At 35.8% G+C, this 16,714-nt stretch overlaps 1 protein-coding gene across 1 annotated transcript in view; it reads left to right on the plus strand.

Moving 5' to 3' along the window:
* Nucleotides 1-16,714, plus strand: part of LOC103352161 (disintegrin and metalloproteinase domain-containing protein 32) — a 137,888-nt gene that overhangs the window by 13,785 nt on the left and 107,389 nt on the right. Inside the window, exons 3-6 of the mRNA XM_089327039.1 lie at nt 10,224-10,285; nt 12,854-12,929; nt 13,953-14,029; nt 16,298-16,472. Of these exons, the coding sequence (XP_089183165.1) occupies nt 10,224-10,285; nt 12,854-12,929; nt 13,953-14,029; nt 16,298-16,472 (390 nt within the window). The remainder of the gene's footprint in view (nt 1-10,223; nt 10,286-12,853; nt 12,930-13,952; nt 14,030-16,297; nt 16,473-16,714) is intronic.

The following is a 16,714-nucleotide window of genomic DNA, read 5'->3' on the forward strand; positions in this document are numbered from 1 at the left end:
AGCATAGTGGATAATGTCTTCCATAATTTTGCACTAGTTTACATTGCCACCAAAGGTGTGTCAAAGTACATTTTTATCCACATCCTTGGCAGCATTTGTTATTTTTTTATTTTTGGATATTAGCCTTACTAATACTGTAGTGTGGTGAAATCTCAATGTAATTTTCTTTGAATTTCCCTCATGAACAGTGATCCTGAGCATCTTTTAATGTTTCTATTGGCCTTTTGTATTGCATCATTTGAAAACTACCTGTTAATATCCTTAGCCCATTTCTTATCTTTACTGTTTCATATTAATGTAACCCTCTTCTTATGGTTATTATTTACATGATATATCTTTATTCATTCTTTAATTTTCAGCCTATTTGTGTATGAATCCTAGGTGTGTCTTTTATGAACAACATATAATTGGAGGTTACTTTTTCTGTACATTGTGACAATTTATTCTCTGCCTTTGTTTGAGATTCCTATATCACTTACATTAAGTGTAGTTATTTAATGATATTCAACATTTTCCCATTTTTATAGCTTGCAAATTGAATATCTATTATCCAAAATGCTTTGGAACAGAAGTGTTTTGAATTTCAAATTACTTAGAATTTTAGAATATTTCCATGTACATAATAAAATATTTGGTGATGAGACCCAAGTCTAAACACAGAATTTATTTGTTTCATATATACCACATATGCATAATCTGAAGGTAACATTATACAATATTTTTATAGTAACTGCCTTTTGAGTGTAAGCAATCTCATGAGGCCAAGTGTGAAATTTTCTACTTGTGGCCTCATGTTAGTACTTGCAGTGTTTCATATTTGGAACATTTTGGATTTTTGGTTTAGACATGCTTATCTTATAATATCTTTGTGGTACCTGTGTATTAAAATATGCATCTTAAATCATCATGGTTTACTTCAGTTTAATGAGAGTAAGATATCAGCCATTCATCAGGCTTGTTAGCTGTTGCCAGCCAACTTTATTTCTGGCAGTAGGTGTGAGTCTTTTGTAGATATTTTCAGATCTTTTCAGCCATCTTTCACCTTTGCAAGCAGCATTCTTTACCTTTCTGAGAACCAAGCTCTTGTAGGTGCCCAACAGTTTTTCCAAGCAACAGCATCACATGTTGGGGGGTGGAGGGTGGCCTGCACCCTGTCTGCTGGCCTAACTGTGACCCTTTCTGTCTCCTCACTTAGGGGCAATGCAGAGGGGCAGTCTGCATGGGGAATACAGTCCCAGTGACTGCTGCAGGGATGGGGTTGTGCCAGGCAGTCCTCGTGCAGATGGGTTCCACTTGCAATGAGCAGTGCCCAAATGATGGGGTCTAGAGGAGGTGAGGGTTCATGTCTGAGACAGCAAGTGCAAGTATCTCTCTTTCTAGGTTCCTGGGGACAGCATCCTTCTGCTATTCTTAACACCCTATACCTTGTAGTACATATTACTGTGTGGGCTGGATTCTGGGTTCACTGTTCTTGATTTAGTTGAGCTCATGAGGTCGCAGTCTTTTTCTTTTCTCATTCATTCATTCATTTATTCATTTTGCTAGTGTGGTAAAATGTCTGTGGTACCCCAGGGTTGGAGATATGGTGGGGACTCTGTCCCAAAGGACATCCTCAGGACAGTGGTGTACTGCTGGTGCAGCCTGTGCTTTGGAGATTGAGGAGGAGACAATGAGTTTTTTCTCTGAAGAAAGATATCATATGTATTACAGGTGGTTAACCTTACTGGACTCCAAGTTTGTGACAAATAAAGATCCCTGCTATAGCTAATGTATCATATGTATCTGTGCTGGCTGTCCAATTTACCATTTCACTTGTGATGGGGATTCTCCTGGGCTTTGGAGCTTGGTTCACAATTGCTAGTGCACTTTGTTTCTCTGTGTGTGTGTGTGCTGCTGTCTCAGGTCTACCTGTACTGCAGTGTTTGTGTGTCTTTCTTGTTCAGTTCTAATGGTTTCACACACAACAAAATCAGCTCTTTATCTAATGTTACGTTTATTTTCCATGGAGGAAGAAGTTAATGCTGAATTAAATCTAATATGTCATTTTTGAAAACCCTAGGTTTCTTTTTTCCTAATGTTTCCTTTTGGTGGCAAATTACCTTTGTGCCTTTAGAAAAGGAATTAGGGTCTGTGTTGTCATCATCTGTTTTTCAGAACAGCTAATTTGAGATTAATATTATATCTTCCTCAAATATTTGATAAAATTCATCAAGTAAGACTTCTGGGTCCAGTGATTTTTATTTTTATTTTTTGTGTACATCTCATCTTAGTATGTTTGTCACAATTAATGAACCATATCCAGTTTCACCTGATTTGTTAATTGAAACTCTATCTATTCCTCCTATACCTCTAAAAATATAGTAGTCACCACATTGTACTCGATTGATTTTTATTAAGCTCCTACATTTGAGGAAGAATACATGGTACAAAACTGTGTTTTGCTTATGTCATTTAATATAATGTCTTCTAGTTCCATCCATTTAGCTGTGAATGATAAGATTTCATTCTTCTTATGGATGAATGGAATTCTGCTATATGTATATAAGACTGTTTCTTTATCCATTCATCTGATAAAGGACACCATGGTTGATCCTGTATCTTAGCTACTGTGAACAGTGTTGTGATAAACTTAATGATTTCAGGTTTTTTGAATATTTTCCCGGTAGAGGGATTTTTGGATGACTTTCAGTTCTATTTCTACACTTTAAAGAAATCTCAAGAGTATAACAAGGGCTATAAGCAATAATCAATTCTCAAAATGTCAATTTTGCTCATATAACATTTTCTGGTATTCTGTATACTAGTTACTACAAATATTGAGGAACAACGGTTTTTCTACCTACTGCTTGTTGAATTCTTTATTTCTTTGAGGGTTGAGCTGTGATTATACAGTAAATTGAAAATAAGTGTAAAGATTTTAAAAAATGAGGAAGGAATGTAAAATTGAGGAAGGGAGGGTAGTGTAGGAAGTATCATTATGGTCTTAAAACTATATATATATATATATATATATATATATATATATATATATATGAAATACATGAAATTTGTTCCCTTTATATAAATAAAATTTTAAAATAAAAAATAAAGAAATCCCCATACTGTTTTCCATAGTGGCTGTACTAATTTACATTTCCATCAGTAGTGCATAAGAGTTCCTCTTTCTCCACTTCCATTCTACTATTTGTTACTTTTCATCTTTTGGAAATAGCTATTCTGAAAGAAGTGAGGTGGTATCTTGTTGTGATTTTGATTTGTATTTCCTTGATAGCTAGTGATACTGACAATTTTCACAATTTTTTTGCCCATTTGTATTCTTCTTTCATTTATTTTTTGTTTTTCTTTTTTAATGCTTTTTAACATTTTCCCATATTAACCTCAATTGTGGGCATTACGTACACACATTCTATTTTTTTCTTGAAAACAGATATTAATATCAGAGTGAGGGTTCATGACAATTATAACAGGGAAAGAAGAATGTATTGCCATTTACATGATTTGATTTGGTGAAGCAATATTTATGACTAAATACGCGGTGAGTGAGATGACATCCACACACTTAATTTTCAGATATATGAAGACATATGTGCTTTTTTCTTTCTGAATTTGGCTTATTTCACTTAGCATTAAGATGTCCAGGTATATCCATTGCGTTGTAAATGTCAGTATTCATTATTTATATGGCTAAGCAGTATTCTATTATATATATATGTGTACCACAGTTTCTATATCCAGTCATCAGTTGATGGATGTCATGTTTGGTTAAATATCTCTGCTGTTGTGAATTAAACTGCTATAAACAAAGGAGTTCTAGTATCTCTGTCAAATGCTGATTACATTTCCTTTGGATATATTCCCAGAAATAGGATAGTTGTATCATATGGTAGATCTATTTTTAGTTTTCTGAGGAATCTCCATATTATTTTTTCTTTTTTTTTTTTTTTTTTTTTTTGACAGGCAGAGTGGACAGTGAGAGAGAGAGACAGAGAGAAAGGTCTTCCTTTTTTGCCATTGGTTCACCCTCCAATGGCTGCCGCGGCTGGCGTGCTGCGGCCGGCACATCACGTTGATCCAAAGCCAGGAGCCAGGTGCTTCTCCTCATCTCCCATGTGGGTGCAGGGCCCAAGGACTTGGGCCATCCTCCACTGCACTCCCGGGCCATAGCAGAGAGCTGGCCTGGAAGAGGGGCAACCGGGTCTCCATATTATTTTCCATAACTGTTATACCAGCTTGTATCTCTACTAACAGTGTAACACAGTACCTGTTTTTCTCCATAATCTTGCCAGCATTTGTGATGTTTTGATTTTTGGATCCTAGTCATTCATTATGGTTTTATTTTCTCTGATGGCAAGTGATCTTCAGCATTTTTTGTGTGCCTGTTGTCTATTTATATTTCGTCCTTTGAGAAATGCCTGTTTATATCCTTTGGCCAGTTCTTACCTGGATTATTTGTTTATTTTGTTGTTGTTGAGTTTCTTGAACTGCTTATATATTCTAAATAGTAATCTTTTATTGGATGCATAGTTTGCAAATATTTTCTCCCATTCTTTCAGTTGCTTCTGCAATTTACTGATTGTTTCCTTTGCTGCGCAATATATTAAACTTGTATAACTAAAAAAAATTTTTTTAAAAAGCTAGTTAGCTTGATGCAATCCCATTTGTCTGTTTTTGCTTTCATTTCCTAGGCTCCTGAGTCTTATCCAAGAATGGTTTGCCAAGGCTTACATCTTACAGCATTTGCCTTATGCTTTCTTTGAGTAATCTGATAGTTTCAGGTCTTAGGTTTAAATTCTAAATCCATTTTGAATTGATTTTTGTATAGTGTGTAAGGTGGAGGTCTTGTTTCAAACTTTTGCAGGTAGAAATCCAATTTTCATAACACTCTTTGTTGAAGAGATGTTCATTTTGGTATGATAATAGCTTACTTGCCAAAGATTAGATTATTGTAGATACCGAGCTTGATTTTTAAAGTTGTTGTCCTGCTCCATTGATCTGTGTTTCTGTTTTTTGTGCCAGCACCAGGCTATTTTGTGTATAATAGAACTGTAGTACACCTTGAAAGCTGGTATTGTGATATCTCTGACTTTGGTTGATTATTTAAGATTTCTTTGTGTATTCAGGGTCTTTGTGTTTACATATAAATTTAAGATTTTTTTCTATTTATTTTTTATGTATTTATTTATTTTTTGACTGGCAGAGTTAGACAGTGAGAGACAGGGAGAAAGGTCTTCTTTCTGTTGGTTCATCCCCCAAATGGCCCCTGCGGCCCGCATGCTGCGCCGACCAGAAGCCAGGAGCCAGTGCCTCCTCCTGGTCTCCCCTGTGGTGCAGGGCCCAAGCACTTGGGCCATCCTCCACTGCCTTCCTGGGCCACAGCAGAGAGCTGGACTGGAAGAGGGGCCAGTCAGAACCAGCGCCCCAACCAGAACTAGAACCCAGAGTACCAGGGCCACAGGTGGAAGATTAGCCTAGTGAGCCATGGCACTGGCTGGATTTTTTTCTATTTATGTGAATGTTATGTCTTATGTGAATTATGTTCTTAGAATTATTAATGGGATTATTGGACATTTTGACCATGTTACTTCCCTCAGTTCATAAACATGGAATATTTTTCCATTGCTGTCCCTCCTTGTTCTTTCATTAATGTTTTGTAATTTTCATTACAGAGTCACATCCTTGATTGAAGTTATCCCAACATATTTTAGCTTTTGTGAATGGGATTGGTCTTACAAGTTCTTTCTCAGCCAGGATGCTGTTGAGGTATCATAATGCTATTTTTTTTGTGTTTTACATCCTACCACTTTGCTAAATTCTCTTATTAGTTTTGATAAACACATAATGGAATCTTTTACTTCCCTTATGTATAGGATCATGTCATCTGCAAACAGGGATAATTCGACTTCCTCTTTTCCAGCAGTTTGTATCACTTTCTTTTTCTTGCCTGGTGGTACTGGTAAAACTTGCAAAAGTATATTGAATAATAGTGATGAGACTGCTTCCAGATTATAGTGGAAATGCTTCCAACTTTTCTCCATTCAGTATGATGCTGATTATGTTTATTTTTTTTTTAAACAAATTGCCTTGATTGTATGTCTCTTCTACGGTCAATTTTTCAGTGTTCTTCTTTTTCAGGAAAGGTGTATTTTTTCAAGTATTTTATGTGCATCTATTGAGATAATTATATGGTTTGCCTTCTTTGGTTTATTAATATGATGTATCACATTTATTGATTTGAGTATGTTGAAAAAATTTGTGTATGGGGAAAAATCTCACTTGTTCATGGTAGATGACATTTTTGATGTGTTGTTGGATTTGACATTCTAGTAATGGTTGAAGATTTTTGCATCTGGATTATTCATGATTATTAAGATATAGTTCTCTTTTTTTGGCTGTATCACTGCTTTTTAAATTAATATAATGCTGGCCTCATAGATTGAGTTTAGAAGGGTCCCACCCTTTCAATTATTAAATTATTAAAGGGATCAGTTCTTCCTTAAGAGTTTGGTAAAATTCTTCCATAAAGCCATCTGATTCTGGACTTGTCTTTATTGGAAGGATGTATGTACTTATTCAGTCTCAGCTTTGATTATTGGCCTCCTCAGGTTTTCTATTTCTCTGTTCCTAATGTTGGTAAATTGTTTGTGTCCAGAAATTCATTCATTTCTTTGAGTTGCTCCAATTTGTTGGCATATAGCTGTTTGTAGTAACTCCTAATGGCTTTTTGTATTTCTGTGGTATCAGTTGTAACATCTCCTCTTTGATCTCTAATTATATTAATTGGCATTTTCTTCCTCTTTTTCTATATTATTTAGGCCAGTGGTTTATCAATTTTGTTAATTTTTTAAACAGCTTTCCTATTCACTGGTCTTTTGTATGGTTTTAGGATTTCTATTTTGTTTATGTCTTCTCTAATTTTTATGGTTTCTTTCTCTTGCTGATTTGGGGTTTGGTTTGTTTGTGTGTTTGTTATTCCTGGATATTTCAACGTTAGATCATTTATTTTATAACTTTCTCATTTTTTGATATAGATACCTATTGTCATGAGCTTATGAGCTTTCCTATTAACCTTTTCTTGTATCTCATTAAGTTTTTTTTTGTTTGTTTGTTTGTTTTTTTTTTTAGGATTTATTTATTTATTTGAAAGAGTTACACAGAAAGAAGGAGAGACAGAGAGAGAGGTCTTCCATCTGCTGGTTCACTCCCTAGTTGGCTGCAACAGCAGGAGCTATGCCAATCTAAAGCCAAAGGCCAGGAGCTTCTTCCAGGTCTCCAACGAAGGTGCAGGGACCCAAAGACTTGGGACATCTTCCTGCTTTCCTAGGCCATAGCAGAGAGCTGGATGGGATGTGTAGCAGCTGGGACTTGAAGCAGCGCCCATATGGGATGCCAGCAATGTAGGCAGTGGCTTTACCTGCTACACCACAGCACTGGCCCAGTCTCATTTAGTTTTGATATATTGTGTTTTCATTTTTACTCATTTCAAGGATTTTTTAAAAATTTCTGTTTTGATTTCTTCTATAACCCACTGTTTATTCAGGAGCATGTTATTCAGTTTCCATTTGTTTGTATATTTTATGAAGTTTTTTTTTGCTGTTAGTTTCCAGTTTCATTCCATTTTGGTCAGAAAAGGTACATGTAATATTTCAATTTTTAATTTGTTGAGATATTTCTTTTTAAAAGAAATATCTATTTGAAATATTTATTTGAAAGGAAGAATTACAGAGACAGAGAGAAAGAGAGAACATCTTCCAACCACTGGTTCACTCCCAAATAGTTACAACAGCTAGAGTTGGGCCAGACTGAAATCAGAAGCCAGGAGCTTCTTCTAGGTTTCCCACATGGGTGCAGGGGCCCAAGCACTTGGACCGTATTCTGCTGCTTTCCTGGGCACATTAGCAGGGAGCTGGGTCAGAAATGGAGCAGCCGGGACTTGAACTGGTGCTCATATGAAATATTTTACCTGCCACAGAACAACCTAGTTTCCTGCTGATACTTATTTCATGGCATAGTATATGGTCTATACTATAGAATGTTCCATGCTCTTATGAAGATAATGTGTATTCTGAAGAAGTAGGGTGTACTATCTGTAGATATCTATTAGGTCAGTTCAGTCCATAGTATATATTAGCTCTGTTGTTTATTTGAGTTTTCATCAGTTCACTGATGAAAGTAAGATGTTGAAGTACCCAATTATTATTGTATTGGAGCTTATGTCTCCCTTTAGATTAATTGACACTTGTTTATATAAAACTGGGTGCCCTAGCATTGGGAGCATACGCATTTCCTATAATCACATCTTTTATTGAATTGATCCCATAATCATAATCTCTTTTGACAGTTTTTGTCTTATAATCCATTTGAATAATAGAGTTTTAGGTTTTCATGTTCATTTTAGATTTCCATTTGCATGGAATCTCTTTTTCTATCCTTTCACTTTCAGTCTTTGTGTTTTATTTTTGGTGAACTGTACTTATTGTAGGCAGCCTGTGTCAACTGTAGATGGTCTTGCTTTAATCCATTCAACCGGTCTGTCTTTTAGTTGGGGAATTTATTACATTTACATAAGTCTTTCATTGTTTTTGATTTGGAAAGTATTTTTTTCATCTTCATTTTTGAATGAGAGCTTCAGTGTGTAAAGTATTCTGGATTGACTTTTTTTTTTTTCCATTTTAGACCTTGGACTGTATCTCTCCATTCTCTCCTGGAGGGTTTCTTTTGAGAAACCTGCTGTCAGTCTGATGGGGGTTTCTTTAAAAGCTGTCTGTCATTTTCTGTAGATTTTAGGATATTCTGTTTATGTTTTATTTTTGAAACTTTGACTAAAATGTGTCCAGGTGAGGATCTTTTCTGATCATGCCTGTAATGGGTTCTGTACAAGTCCTATATTTGAATATCCTCATTGTTCTTCAAATTGAGGACATTCTCTGCTTTTATTTCACTGAAAAAGTTTTCTAAGCCATTCTACTTTTCTCTTCTTTCAGGAACTCCTAAGACATGTATATTAGGTCATGTGATGGTATCTCATAGGTCTTGAACACTGTGTTTGGTTTTTTCTAATGTATTCTTTTTTTGTCTAACTGGGATGTTTTCAAAGATTTGCCTTCCAGCTAAGATATTCTTTCTTCTGCCTCATGGAGTCTATTAAGGCTTTCCATTGTATCTTTTTTGACATACTGAATTTTTCATTTCTAATATCTCAGTTTGATTTTTCTTTAATATTTCTAAACCAGGACAATTTCTTGCCTGTGTCATATATGGATTTGTTTACCTCACATAATTGCTGTTCTGTGTTTCTGAGCAATCTTACCATCATTCTTTTTAATTCCTTTTCAGACATTTCATCAATCTCCTCATCTTCACAGTCTCAAAGTACTGTTGTGTTCCTTTGGAAGAACTGTATTGTCATCCTTTTTTTCTTGTATTTGTCTACTTTTACACGTCTGGGGGAATGCTTGTTGGTATCTACTTGGAAGGCTTTGTTCTTGAAAATGTGCATTTGTAGCTTACTGGAATTTCTGTACCTCCAGCCAATAGCCAGAGTGTGCTGAGTGGTGCCTGGGAGCTCTGGCCAGCATTTGTGGGTACTGCAAGTGTTAGGAGTGACACTCACGTTAGGCATGGTAGATTTCCTCTATCATTGGTGAGGGGGAGAGTGTGGACACACTGGCTAATGTGTTCATGGTCTCAGTCCTTCTCTGTGCCAAGGTGATACAGCTGCCTAGGGTGAGATCAGAGTGGCTGCAAATTCTACCTAATTGGGTTCATGAGCTAATTGCACAAAGGATCTATGTGCACTGTAATGCGAGGGCAGGGCACTGTGCAATGACACCTCCACCCCCACCCCACATACTCAGGGAATTTTAAGTTTCTGGAGTGAGACCCAGTGATTTTCCAAAGAATTTCTCAGTTCCACAGCCTATTGCACAGGCACAGGATTCCCACAGTCACAGGGTGCAGGGGATCTACTATCTGCCCCATAAGCCTCCATTTCTATAGAGACGGCTGCCTTTTCCCTGGAGCTAGCTGCCTGTCCAGCAGAGATCTGCTTTTGGCCTCTGCAGGTTAAGTCCAGAGCTTTGATGGCAATGCTTTGTTACAAATTTTAAAATCTCAAGTGTTCTGAGACATTTTCAAGACTTCTTAAAACATTATTTGGAGGGATTAATATAAAATATGTTTTTGTTATTAAATTTGTGTTCACTAAGTTGTTCTGGATTCTCTAGGAACAGATATCCTATATTATTCCAATTTATGAGACACTGTACACTGTGCATCTTAAGAAAAGGTAATTTTTTATTATTTAGTTTTGGATTTTATTTTATTCCTATGAAGCTGTTTACTCATAATAAACAAGACAATGAATAAATAATACATATAACTATTATTATTAACAATTTACTTATCTTAGATGACAGTCACTCCCCTGTGACTTAGTTAAAATTTTGGTCCTAATGCCTCAAATGGTGTTTTGTGAGTGGAGATTGGGAACATGAAAAATATGACTCACCTACTGAAGGCCAGGCTAAATGATACTAAGTTTGAAGGAACATCAAGACCTCTGTAATCAGGGAATGCTGTCAAAATAAGTAAATCTGTGACAGATTCTATTATGGAGGATTTTATCAGAGAGGTAAGACCACCTTGAAAATTAAGAGCTGTTATATAGTAATTAGATTTTGCACTGTTACAGGGCTTGTGAATAATTTATGGAAAATACTAGTAGCTATATGCCACTCTTCATAAAATTGGGAAAATAATTGAAATGATTTTCAGCAACATTTAATTTTTTGAAGGAAACCTAGTTGAGAAAGATGAGCTTAGAATTAATTTGTGACATTCCAAGAGGAGAAGAGGAGAGTTTTAGTTCAGTCTGGGTGTGGAACTTTGTGAGAGAGGCAGTTGGTGAGAAACTGGAGTGAGATGTAGCAAGTATTAAAAAAAAAATACCTCTTCAGAAACACTGGACAGAGATAGAAGAAAAAAGAGGCTTGGATCCATACATTTTATATTTTGAATCCACATAGATGGCCACAAATCATTTTTATGAGAGGAAAAACAGGGACTTTCTTAGAGATGAAAGGTGTAAACAAAGTGATTCACTCTGTAAGAATCACAGAATTCTTACAATAAAGGGTCAATTTACTCTTTAGACATATTAAAGAGAATATGGTAGATGGCAACTCCAAAACATTTGAAGAGTTCACTGGGATTTGTGGGAAGACTCACACTGCATTTGAATATCACATTAAGACTATCAACAGGGTTAAGAAATAAAATGGAGCTTGGGATATTGATAGGACATGTGTATATTGTTTTGGTGTAAAACCTACATATTAGTATGATAACCCAATGATCAGTAGGAAACTTTTGCAAATAATGTGTAAGAAAAATAAGGAGAAACACCACTATCATTGAAGAAATGGAGATTTTTTTCTAACAGAAACTGAGGGGACAAAAAAAAATGATTTGATAGCAGATTGGATATAGTGCTGGCAGGTATTTAGTTGGTCAGAAAAACAGAGATAGATCTCAATCAGAGGACATAGGGCCCCACTGTTGAAGGAAGCTATATATGAAGTGCTTGTGGGACATGCCAGGGGTAATGTTTAGTTGGTGGTAAATTTAATTTAGAACATTGGACAGAAAGTAGTTTTCAAAATCCATTTATGATAAAGGCTGTCAAAAAATGTAATAGAAATGCTGTACCTCAACCTAATAAACACTGGATATGATGAGTCCATGGATAACAGTGAAATATTGGTAGCATTTTATATAGGATTGAGAACAAGTCAGGGGTGCTTACTCTCACTAATTCTGTTCAATGTAGTGTTGTAAATCCTAGCCAGAGAAATTACGTAAGAGAATGAAATAAAATGAATCACAATGAGAAAGAAAGAAGAAAACTGTTCCTATTTGTATATGATTTGATTTTTTCTGAGTGCTCTGGAGACCCAATAAGCTAAAAACTAATAAACAGCTCAGTAAAGAAGTAGGATACAAAATCAGCTTACAAATCAGCAGTGTTTCTATACACTAATAAAGTACAATATGAAGAAAAATCAAGAAAACAATCTGTTTTATAATATATAAAAATAAAATAGGAATAAAATTTTAAAATTTATTCTCAAGGGACTTATGAAGGGAGGGAGTTGGGGGCTGTAGCAGAGAGAGGGCAAGCCCTCCGATCTGCTGATTCATTCCTAAAATTCCTGTAATGGCTGAGACTGGGTCAGCCCAGAGCCAGGAGCCAAGAACTCAATCATGATCTCTCAAATTGAACTTGAAGTTTCAGTGCATGCGATAAAATGAATATGAGTTTTACACTGTGTACTTTTACTTCATTATAAAAGTTAAAATTTGACACAGTCGTAGCATTTACATTCAAATATCAGAAAGTACCATACTCCTTCATCCGGTTCATATCTCTCTAAATTTTAAAGTGCTTTTCTCCTTTGTCATCTTATTTTCTATTAAGGATCAGTCCATTAAGTTAGGAAAATGATTTTACTAATGTGTATTCTTTGGATAAAGTTAAGTATATCTCAAAAATACTCCTTTTACTCAAAGAGTAACAAATTTTTTTTTCTAAAGGTGAAATAAATATATCAGGCTTTCAAGGCCATATAGTATCTGCCAAATAAACATTGCTATTGTGCATGAAACTTGTATAACTTAAATAAAAATTTAAAAAAGAAAGTAGCCATAAATAAAATGTATATGAACGGTAGTGGCTTTGATCTAATAAAACTGTCTACAGAGAATGGGTCAGATTTGATCTAAATCTATCAGTTTACTGATCACTGCTTTATATGTTTCAAAAAGGACAGCTTTTAAAGTTATCTATTATATTCAGGTATTTTTTGGCAGATAATTTCATCATTTATTTGTATCATCAAGGAACTCTGGCTTCTCATTCTTCAAATATACAGGTATGATTTAAGTTCTGTGTTTTGTAGAGTTTTAAAAACTTTTTAAAATGCTTTTCTAATATATCAGCTTTCAAGATTCATAGGCAGTATATTTAAGACATTTCATTGATTACATCTTGATTGATCAATAGGCTAATCCTCCATCATTATTTAGACAGGGCCATAAGCAAAGTGGACGTTCTCTCCTCCCTTCAGAGGAAGGTACCTCATTCTTTAATGGTCCCTTCTTTCCACTGGGATCTTCCATATGTGTGTTTAGAAAGTTAATTCTGTACTTTTTAGGTATGGTGTCCTATATACACTAATGTGGTTATTTACCAAGTATACTGTTCAAATCTTCTGTAGATTTTGAAGGCTTGACTTATCAGTTACTGATATAAATTATTTTTGAAATATTTTACTGATACTGGATTTTTATGTTTTCAGTATTCTTTCAATTTTACCTTTCTATTATTTGAAGCTATGTTACTAAGTGATAATAAATTTTCAGTTTGTATCTTCTTGTGAATTGAAATTCTGATCATTATGAAATATTCCTCTTTTTTTCTAGTGATGCTTCTTGCCTCTTGGTCTATATTTTCTTTTTAAATATAGTTTTAAAATCATCCTTTTGGTTTTTGTTTGCATAGTATGTTTAATCCTTTAACCTTCCTGAGTCATTGTATTTTCATGTCTCTGAATAACAGCATAAAGGATTTTTAAGAAATTAAGATTCACGGTGTGTCCCTAAACTTTAAATGATGACTCAAACTTAAATGTAGGAAAATCATTTTACTTGAAACATGAGATAACACTTGGAAACAGGGCATATAGTAGTAATCTCTAATCATAGTCTAAACTAATAGTTAATATATTCAAAGAGGCAAATATGTGGAGAATTATTCTTCTCAATACCACTCTGCTCATATTATTTTAAATCACATAGCTTGTGAAAAATACTCAGAAGATGCAGTCAAGTATAGAAGTAGGAAATCATTAGAAAGTTTTGTCAGTTCCTAAGTAACCACTTTCTTTCTTTCCTAGCCTCACTGTTACTATCAAGGATATGTTGAAGGATATCCAAATTCCATTGTCACACTCAGCACGTGCTCTGGACTCAGGTTATTATTTTTTTGTCTTGGATTACAGAATACCATAGTTAAGCTGTTTGCGGCAAATTTATTGTTATAAAGTGTGGATCTGGAGGAGGATTCTTACATTGAGATTATTCAGTGGCATCCTCACTGTAACATGTTTCTACTTTTCTTACTTATTTTCAATTTCCGCACTTATCAGAGACATTTCTAACTTCCTGAAAGGTTAGGTTCCCTGTTCCCTTACTCACTTATTTTTTTCTCAAGTATATTAATAACAGTTGGAGATCCTTTATGACAGTAAATATGAGAAGCAAAAATTAAGTAGCTAATTTTTTCAGTAAATACAGTATTCATGATGCCATCCATGTATCTAGCATTTAGACAAACAAGACCAAAACATTGTTTTGTTCCTCCCAAGGAAATCATGTTCAGCATGAGCAGGCAAATAATACATAAACATAATTATAATAATCATATTTTTGCTAACATCACCACGATGAACTCTCTGAGAACTGTTGGCTTTCTCCGTTAGTGCTTTTAGAGTTTCCTGTTCTGTCAAGTATTACTACCTTCCTATTGTAGTGCTGGAGCCTTATTCATAGGTGCTTCACAGTGCTTCTACTTGGAGTCTAAAGCAGGCCTGGAATTTGGTTTTTATAGAGTAGGAATTTGAATTGTTATCTGTGTTCAGATCAGGAACATTATACAGATTATTTGCTCTTTATAACATTACTTTTTCCTTTTTTTATTTTTATTTATTTATTTATTTATTTATTTATTTATTTTGGCAGAGTGGACAGTGAGAGAGAGAGAGACAGAGAGAAAGGTCTTCCTTTTTCCGTCGGTTCACCCCCAATGGCCGCTGCGGCCGGTGTATTGTGCAGATCCAAAGACAGGAGCCAGGTGCTTCTCCTGGTCTCCCATGTGGGTGCAGGGCCCAAGTACTTGGGCCATCCTCCACTGCCTTCCTGGGCCACAGCAGAGAGCTGGACTGGACGAGGAGCAACCGGGACAGAATCCGGCGCCCCGACCGGGACTAGAACCCGGGGTGCCTGCACCCCAGGCCAAGGATTAGCCTATTGACCCACAGCGCCGGTCTCTTTTTCCTTTTTAAACGATTCATTTATTTGAAAGTCAGAGTTACAGACAGACAGAAGGAGATATCATCCATTTGCTGGTTCACTCCTTAAGTGACCACAGTGGTCAGTGCTGAGCCAGGCAGAAGCCAGGAGCCAGGAGCTTCATCTGTGTCTCCCATGTGGGTCTCAGGGAAATAAACATTTGTACCATCTTCTGTGGCTTTCCCTAGGCCATTAGATGAGCGCTGGATTGGAAGTAGAGCATGCTGGACAGGAACCAGCACCCATAAGGGATGCCAGAGTCAGAGGTGGGGGCTTTACCCCCTATGCCACAACACTGGCCACAGAATCTTGCTTTTAGTTTCTTGTTCAGACCATGTATCTAACAAAAATAATGTCATTTACTGTTAAATTTTATAATTAAAAAAATTTTTTATGGTGTACACTTTGCTAGTCAGATAGGATAATAGTTTTTCAAAACCAAACCAGAGAGAATTTCGTCAATATATTATTACTTAAGTTATTGTCTTAGAAAACAGGTGATTTCCTTAATCACTGTAATGTAATATGACTACAATTGACTTAGTAATTTCTTTTTTTGTGTTTTTTTTTTTTTTTTGACAGGCAGAGTGGACAGTGAGAGAGAAACAGAGAGAAAGGTCTTCCTTTTGCCATTGGTTCACCCTCCAATGGCCGCCGCAGCCGGCGCACTGCGGCCAGCGCATCGCGCTGATCCGAAGCCAGGAGCCAAGTGCTTCTCCTGGTCTCCCATGCGGGTGCAGGGCCCAAGCACTTGGGCCATCCTCCACTGCACTCCCGGGCCATAGCAGAGAGCTGGCCTGGAAGAGGGGCAACCAGGAAAGAATCCGGCGCCCCGACCGGGACTAGTACTTTGTGTGCCGGCACCGCAAGGTGGAGGATTAGCCTAGTGAGCCACGGCACTGCTGACTTAGTAATTTCTTATGCACCTAGAGATTGATTTAGTAATTTCTGCTGCTTTTATACCTAAAAATAAAGATGAAAATGAAACTTGTTTTTTGGATTAGGAAAATCTTTTGTCTTTGGATTTTTCGTGTCATCTCTATAACAGAGGGTTTAGATCAAAGTACGGGACTAAAAAATACTCTATTACTTTACCTTTTCTCATTTGAATTTTTGTCAGAACTTTACAATGTAAATTTTATTAAAAGAAGTTAAATTTTTAATTTTACAGAGGAATACTGCAATTTGAAAATGTGTCTTACGGAATTGAGCCTCTGGAATCTATAGTTCAATTTCGGCATCTCCTTTATAAATTAGGGAATGATAACATGGAATTTTCAAGTTCTAACAATACCAAAAGCACAAGAAAACACCCAGTGAAATACAACATTTATATAGATGAAAAAGTGAGTTATGAATGGTTTATTACTAATTTCTAAGCAGTCATTGGCTCTACTTCCATGAAATATTCGTGTATTAGGCTTTTGTATACCTCTAGCAATCCTTTCCTTGTGAACAATCTAATCTTTTCTTAACCCAACTATTTCTGTGAAACCAAGCATCAACTTTTTATCCTTGAAACAATCTGTATTGAATACTTATCATCCACTTAGTTTTCATTCTTATTTCGTTTGTTAGCATTATCTTT

This window comes from Oryctolagus cuniculus, chromosome 2, assembly GCF_051225735.1.
Source record: "Oryctolagus cuniculus isolate XC-2025 breed Fujian yellow rabbit chromosome 2, ASM5122573v1, whole genome shotgun sequence".
Lineage (NCBI taxonomy): Eukaryota > Metazoa > Chordata > Mammalia > Lagomorpha > Leporidae > Oryctolagus > Oryctolagus cuniculus.